The sequence below is a fragment of the Rissa tridactyla genome, chromosome 8, assembly GCF_028500815.1.
Source record: "Rissa tridactyla isolate bRisTri1 chromosome 8, bRisTri1.patW.cur.20221130, whole genome shotgun sequence".
Classification (NCBI taxonomy): Eukaryota; Metazoa; Chordata; class Aves; order Charadriiformes; family Laridae; genus Rissa; species Rissa tridactyla.
In genome coordinates, this window is record NC_071473.1 from 28,791,869 (window position 1) to 28,799,775 (window position 7,907).

Genomic DNA, 7,907 nt, shown 5'->3' on the forward strand with positions numbered 1-7,907 from the left:
TACCTGAAAGTTCAAACAAAAGAAATATCACTCAAAAAACCCCAATTCTCAGTCAAATCAATCCAACACCAAGAATGAGACCACTAAAACCAGTAGCAAGATTTTTAACCTCAGTGGCTTTAGGATTTCGTTCCAGAAAACATTTGCTTGTAGTAGTAATTAGACCTAAATGAACATTCATAATGGATACCATCACTCCGTTATGGACCGACTACATGATATTAGAGAAAATTTTAATGTTCCAAATTATTATCCCTGCTGCTCAAAAGCGCCCTCCCTTTTTTTGTAAAATGAATGATTTCCTCTCACATAAAAACTAGTTTCTATTTCCTTTAAGTGCATCTTTTGCTTAAGAGATGGATTATCAGTAGGTTACATCTTTAGGTCGTGTAAAAGCCAGAAGCATTTAAAAGAAATCACTTGTTTTCATAGTTAAATTAAGGCTCAGCTATGTGACCAGCAAGTGGATATTCTGCAGTGTGGCAGCATTGCTTGACTGGGCACTGGAGGTCAGCCCTCCAGCCCAGCACAGATTTGGCCAGCTAACTCCAGAGAATTGTATGATGAACAGCAAGAGTACAGTAAAGCTATAAATTGGCCATACATGAAAGCTAACAGCTTGCCTAAGCCAAAATGTACCATTCAGAAACAAAACTGGGCTGAAATGGAGAAAGAATGAGGGTAAACCAGTCAAGAGTGACCAAAAAGAAATGTAAAAGCAGAAGTCAGGAGAAGAATCTTGAAATCATTTACACCAGCAAGTAGGACTTAGAGAGTTCATGGGACTTTTAAATCTTCTTTGCTGTAACTAAACTTGTCCGGTGTTGTAATCTTGGACATACTCTCGCATGTTTTCTCTTCTTACACTCTACCAAGTGGTGGTTGGAGAGAATGGGAAACACTGTATGGAAACACGTTGAATATTAGCAAGTATTTCCAAGTTTCTTCTGTGCATACTAAGAAGTTAGATGAATTACTCATCACAAACGTACAAGAGATCTGGAAAACAGTATAAAAACCAGCTGGTGATAGTCAGCTGGCTACTGTTGCTGCAAGAAGTGCTCCTCTGTCCTTTTATTGGACAGAGTCAAATGAGGCAATGCCAATCTTAGGACAAAGAGGGTTCTGTATCAAGTGATGGGGTTATTTTAATAAGCTTTAAGACTGTAAGACTCAAAAAATACTTTCTGCAATTTCTTGTAATTATAATAATAGAACAAAAGGAGATTAATAATTAAAAAAGGCAGTATTTCAAGCGGCAAGTAGCCATCGTGCTCTGCATTAAATAGAACAAAGTATTTTACAGGTAGATTAAGACAGTGGGAGGTGAGAGAGACAGGTCTGTTACCAGCTGTCTCATGATGAAACTGAAAAAGACCCAGCAAATTAGGAGGACGGAAGTTATATTAAAAGACTTCCACTGGGTCAGGACCTAACCGTTCCTCGTGGTATCATGTTAAATCCCACCAGAGTCTGGACCTGGACTACACTTCTCTCTACAGGCCACAAGGATAGTGAACATGAATATGGATGAATGCATAAGATTTTGAAGTATTATATTTTTAAAGCTCTGTTAAGAATAAGTAGCACTTTTGACACTACAAATGTTAAGTCAAGGTATTCAGAACAATAGCATCATGCAAGCTGGAGGAGACCAACATCTAGTCCATCTGTGGGATCTAGTCCAACTCCTGCTCAAAGCGGGATTCTCTACAATAACTGTATTCATACTTGGGAAATATTTTCAATTTAGGAAACGTGCATCGATGTAATGTGCCATTGATATGTTTAACAAATCTGAAAGGTAAAGATAGTAACTTTGTTTTAAATGGAGAACAGACATTCCTTGCCTGATAAACAACTGTCAACAGTCCTGCATTGATAATAGGCACAAACAAGCAAACCATCCTGTTCTTCAGGGGAGCAACTCTTATCTAGTCCCTCTTAGACTCACAGAACCTAACTGATGGCTTACTTATACCTGCTTCTAAGTATAAGTTCAAGACCTTTTCCCCTTTTTAGCCTGAGGCTACAAAGTACAGAGAGAAGTGGTAGGGAATGGGGCTTTTCCCTTGATGTAACTTGTGTCTGTTACCTTTCATCCTTTATTGCACCCTTCTGAGAAGACTTTGGATGCAGCATCTCTATAACCCTCCCAGTAATTCACTGGGGACGGCTACTAACTGAAAAAATACAATGAGACGCGGATGGGGCTGAATGTCAAAACCCAGCATGCTACGTATGAAAATAAATATGGTACTGATAATATCTCTTTCTTCCTTTTTGGCCTTGTTCAAGGGGGTTAAGAGCAGTTAATAAATACCTCTCCCTTACAAAGGTCAGTGTTTACCTGATACTGTGAAGATAAATGTTTCCTGCAGTACAACCTATGCAGACACATTTATGTCATTGCTAGTGTTCAGAGGATCAGTAGCCTCCTGTGGTTAAAACCACCCTGATGCAAACTGTCTGTCCTTGCATACACATCTGTCTGCAGGCGACTTTCAGTCTCCTTGAGACCTTTGTATCACAATCCACCATGAAACTGTGGACATGCGAGCAAGTTCTCAGTTACCATAACCATATGCGGCCCTGTACAAATCATTCATGAGCTATTAAGTAATCAAAGTTGTATGCATTATTCAACAAAACAAAATCTTTGAAACTTCCCAAAAAAAAAAACCAAAAACAAACCAAAAAACAGCAAACAAGCAGAAATTGGGATGCCCAGGAACCAGATTAAGTACTTAAACCTCTAAATCATCAACTCAGACAGATAAATAGAGGGTAACTGTTATTTTTCATCTTGCTTTGTATCTATGGTTTCTTCTTGCATAGTATATACAAAGTATATACAAAGAATGCAAACATCCCTCTAACACATTGTAGTGTTCACATTCTTTACAAACAACAGCTCTTTACCTTATAGTCAATCTTTACACAGGTTGAATCACTTAAAATTACAGATGCATTCCTGAAACATGGCAGCGTGCTTGCAAATTATCTGACTTGGAAAAATTAAACCAAATTAAATAATTTTTGCTGTTTCAAACCCCTTCCCCATGAAAATCACTTTTAAACATTTTCATAGCACTCATATCTAAACAAATCAGATTCCTCTATCTAACAGTATTCTAGTTTGAAGAACAACTGGTGACTTGCAAATAGCTTGTTGCATACGGAACCTTAATACTGGCATATCTTAAAGTACTCTTTTCTAATATTCCACTGAACCCATCAAATCAATTGCGAAGTATGACATTTCGTAACAGAGGCATGTTAGCAGGTGAATTTTGTCAAGATAAAAAGGCAGTATTTGCCGCTCATTTGATAAAACCAAGAAGTATTTCTGATTTGAAAGTACCAATCAGAAAGGGACAAGAATTCGAAGTTCTAGAGGGGATTTTTTTTTTTTTGGTAACACAGACACACAAAACAAACCCAAAGTAACTCAGTCTCATCCGGTTTAACCTCAACCACGAGACACTGCTGTCTGTTTTCTTTCTCAAAAGACTCACGTCACTGTGCACTGAAAAAAAGGTAACTTCCACAGTTTGTGGTGAGGATACATGATAAACAGATCTGTTCACACCAACTAGCAGGGCTGCCTGCGTCAATAAAAGGCAGCAGCAGAGTCGGTGAACTGACATTTGGCGCTTGGAGGATTATCATTGCAAACGTCTCTTCACATTAACGTTAAGTAAAATGCCAGGATTTTTTTTTCCCCACAACAACATGACTGAATTAAATGGAAAAGACGACTGCAAGCTTGCAGAAGGCAAAATCCATAAGAAGAAGCAAAAGGCTTTGTAAGTATATATATCTAAGTATAAACTCTAATTTATTAGAAATGAAAGTAACACTAGAAATGAAAATAACACAGAGATTAAGAATTAGCACCGTGTTTCAGGCTAAATGACTGCAAAGCCTGCTTGAAGCCCAGGACTATAGCATCATTTAAAATAGCTTGAGCTGATGCATACAAGTGAACTGACTCCCTTAAGTAATCAGGAGTAGATTTTGGACACACTGGGAGCCTCTTAGTCTTTTAAAAAAAAAGTTACTTGGATATGTAACTTCACAGACTTCAGGCACAGAATGGAGCTGTCTGCCTCTGTTTAAAAGTTTTAAGAAATTTAAGTAGAATTGAAATGCAACAGCAATTTTAACGGATTACAAAAGTGTCTGTTCATTGGTTTCAGTGGTGCAGATCTCAAAAATTATTTGAAGTGCATGGTGCCACATATCGAATCTGGGATCAAGACTTCTAACTCCAGAAATGTCATGTAAGTACTGAGATACACTAAGATATAACGAAAATATAACTATAGCTAGATTACTATATAGTAAATTATTTTATTAATTTCTAAACTACTTATAGAACAACAAATATACTAATGCCTAGAATTTCCAAAATACCAAAGAAGTGAACATTAGGAAGTAGAAACTATTCATGGAGTTAAGGATTTTTTTCTTAGTGATGTGATGTATTTGCATCAAACAGTGGGGGAGAAGACACCGCAGTTAAATCTATTTTCTTCAGAGGAAAATTGTGTCCATTCTCTAAAGATTTACAAGAAATGATGCTTCACACTTAAGTCATGAGCATTGGTATTACCATTCTTATTTCAGGAATATGTAAACAGAAGTACAGATACAAAATTATTTGGTCATATTACAGTAAAAGCTCATCTTTCTGGGAACAGAATTCAGGACAACATCATAGTTCCTTGGTTTTCCATCTCTGATTATTTTTTTCAATGTGGACTTGCCTCCAGAGTCTCAGATTATGAGAAAGCCATAAGTTTAATAAATACCTGGTACATATTCCTAGAATAGAATAAATTCTATTTATTCTATAGAATAGAATTTATTCTAATAGAATTAGAATTTATATAATTTTTATTTATTTATTCTAATAGAATTATAGAATTTATTCTATAGAATTAGAATTTATTCTAATAGAATAAATTATAAAATTTGTCTTCTTTAAACATGCAAACCAACCCACATGGTTTCTTGCCTAAAGTCTTTTCTTTTTCTTGTCATCTTAGGCTTTCTGCAGAGGAAGTAATACAGTGGTCCCAGTCTTTGGAAAAGCTCTTGGCCAGCCAAAGTAAGTCTATTACTTCAGTATGACTTCGTTGTTACTCTGAGGATAAAATTTTACCTAATCTGACCAAATAGGCAAAGCTGTAGCACTCTGCAAACACTGCCAGAGAATGGCCAGTTGCATTTCAGTTATTTACACCTCCAGTGTAACATAGCTACTGTTACAGCTTACCTTCCAAGTTTGCTTTTTTTTTCCCCCCCTTCTCTTTCCTACTCCCACTATAGCAAATAAACCCCAAACGGCTCAATTCAGTGCTTTTTGATCAGTCTTCTGTCCTTGCCTAACACATCAGTTTAATTTGGAATTTTCTCTCCACTTGTACCCCAAGACAATCCATTGATGTATTTTCGTACCCAGGGTCTAGATCTAAAAAATTCTGAATGTAATTAGGAAGACTCCATCATCCCTAATATTAGGGTATCTGTAGTGTGTCAAAGAAGGGAAGAACAGTGTATTTTGTCAAAATTCTATAACAGAACTTTCAATACATGTCCTGCTATTTATTTTATTCTCCCTGGTCACATATGTCATACTTTAAATGATGATGTATTTGTGTTGGCTTTAGGTGGTCAAGGTGTCTTTCGTGAGTTCCTGAAGTCAGAGTTCAGTGAGGAAAATATCGAGTTCTGGTTGGCTTGTGAGGATTACAAGAAAACCAAGTCTGATCACTTACATGGCAAAGCAGAGAGGATTTATGAGGAGTTTGTTCAGTCAGATGCTATTAAACAGGTAAGTACAAAGTTAATCTGTCTAGTATTAGAGTACAAGGATTCTGGAAACTCAGAAGATAGAAGTGTAGCTTCACTGAGATACTCATACATTTATTCAGTTACATAGGAGAAAGAGATGCATGTTTTTATGGTGTACTTTCATCATTACTGTCTTCAGCTGTGAGATTATCAGATCTCACAAGTAGACTCACATGATACAGGCCGGTACTTGGGAGCACCACTAGCAGGAGCTCAGCAGAGGCACCAGCAGCTCAGCACACGATGCCATTCTCTGACTCAGCCCAGTTTGAATTACTGCTGGTGTTTGGAATCCGACACTTAGAGCTTTGCTAGTAGGAGAACTGTGGAATATTTCTTGTCTTTTAAAATATGTGGACATTCTGGAGAATTAAAGGTTGTATATGTTGATCATATTTCAAACTGAAGACTCTCATTTTACACAAGATTTCTCCTATTGTTTTAACCAGAGGTTTAATTGGAGGTTGTTCCTCTGCTTCTCCGTTTGCTCAGTTGTGTTACTCCTGACTCTATAAGAAACTGCATTTCTATACTCCGTAGCAATTTTTGTGCTTAACTGGGATATAAGCATTAACATTCCCTCATTTTGCAGTTCTGATATTGAACTATCACACTGAGTTCTAAGGCTGCAAATTTGTTTATTGACAAAACAAAGTGATAGATATAGAAAGAGAGCATATTTTTAAGATGTTGATGGCATTTGTTTTTCACTTTCCAGATCAATATTGACTATCAGATGAGGGAAGCAACAGCCAAAAAGGCACAAGATCCAACTCACACAAGTTTTGATGAAGCCCAGAAAACTGTGTACATCCTCATGGAGAGGGATTCATATCCCAGATTTTTGAAATCCAAAGTCTACCTGAACCTTTTGAACCAGCTGCAAACTAACACTTCAAAATGAAGTGTTTGAGGCAGTGAAGAGACAAATATCCTGTGGAGAGATCCTTCAGGGTGGTTGGAGCTCAGCAAGGAGAACCCCTGCCTTAGGAGGAGGAGTATGGGGGAGACCCAAACAGCTCCATGGCCAAGAGAACGCAGGATAAGAGCTGGCAAGACTGTTACAAGGGTGAGAGCAGCACAGGGAGAAAATCTCCTCCCATACACCATGGAGTCAAGACAGGGTATGGATACTATTTATTGTTTGAACTACACTGTGAACGTTGAACCAAGTCTTAGAACCCAAAGGACTGCTGATTATTAGGAAGTGCAAGAACAGCAAGCTGAATGCTGGGAAAAGATTATCAAGTTCAGAAGAAAAAATAAGGATGACTGACAGTTTTGTGCATAACAAGAAAACGCACAGAAAGGACTGACTAATGCCTTTTTTTAATCTGTGAAATGTTAATAAGCATGAGTGCAGCTCCATGATGCTATTGTGCTTTGTATAATACATTGTTATGTCTTAAAATTGATTTATTTTAAATTATATAAGAATTGCATAAGCTGTAATTTTACTAAGTTTGTATTCAACAGTCAGGTATGTAGCATATTTTCTGTTTAATTTATTGCAAAATAATAAGCAACTCTTCAATCAAATCTACTAAAAATAAAGTTTTATGATCATTTTACATCTTAAGTGGTCTTGCCACCGTAATTACTGAAGTATTGAAACATATGGTTCTCTCCTCTCCCACTTTGCTGCTACTACCCATCTCCTTATCCAGATATTAGTTTTCCCCACACCACCTTTTCTGGGTTTTTTTAAACCTATTTTACACAACCATAATCTTAGTTGTCTGGAGCAGGTGATCCTGACCTACATATGCCCATCCTCATGACCCCCAAGAAGAAAACAACAATAACAAAAAAAACCAAACAAAAAAGAGAAGCAGGTCTAAATTTCCTTCCTATTTTTCATACTGCCCCAGCTACCAGCACCAGAGTCAAATGTCAAATATAGACAACATTTTTAATCACTGATCCCACAGTTCAATACACTTTGATACTGATGATGTGTTGAGCACAGCAGATCACTCAAGCTTGCTTTTGTTGGGAGGCAGTAACTGATGAGACTCACTAGCAGTCACATTCTTGGCAAGATC

General features: G+C 37.2%; 1 protein-coding gene across 1 annotated transcript; it reads left to right on the top strand.

The window, feature by feature from the left end:
• The first annotated feature begins 3,660 nt into the window (after positions 1–3,660).
• On the top strand, positions 3,661–7,655 carry RGS1 (regulator of G protein signaling 1). Its single transcript, XM_054213038.1, has 5 exons — positions 3,661–3,809; positions 4,203–4,286; positions 5,055–5,116; positions 5,679–5,842; positions 6,581–7,655. Exons 1-5 carry the CDS (start codon positions 3,706–3,708, stop codon positions 6,764–6,766), a joined length of 600 nt encoding a protein of 199 aa, XP_054069013.1. The 5' UTR covers positions 3,661–3,705; the 3' UTR covers positions 6,767–7,655.
• The last annotated feature ends 252 nt before the right edge of the window (positions 7,656–7,907 follow it).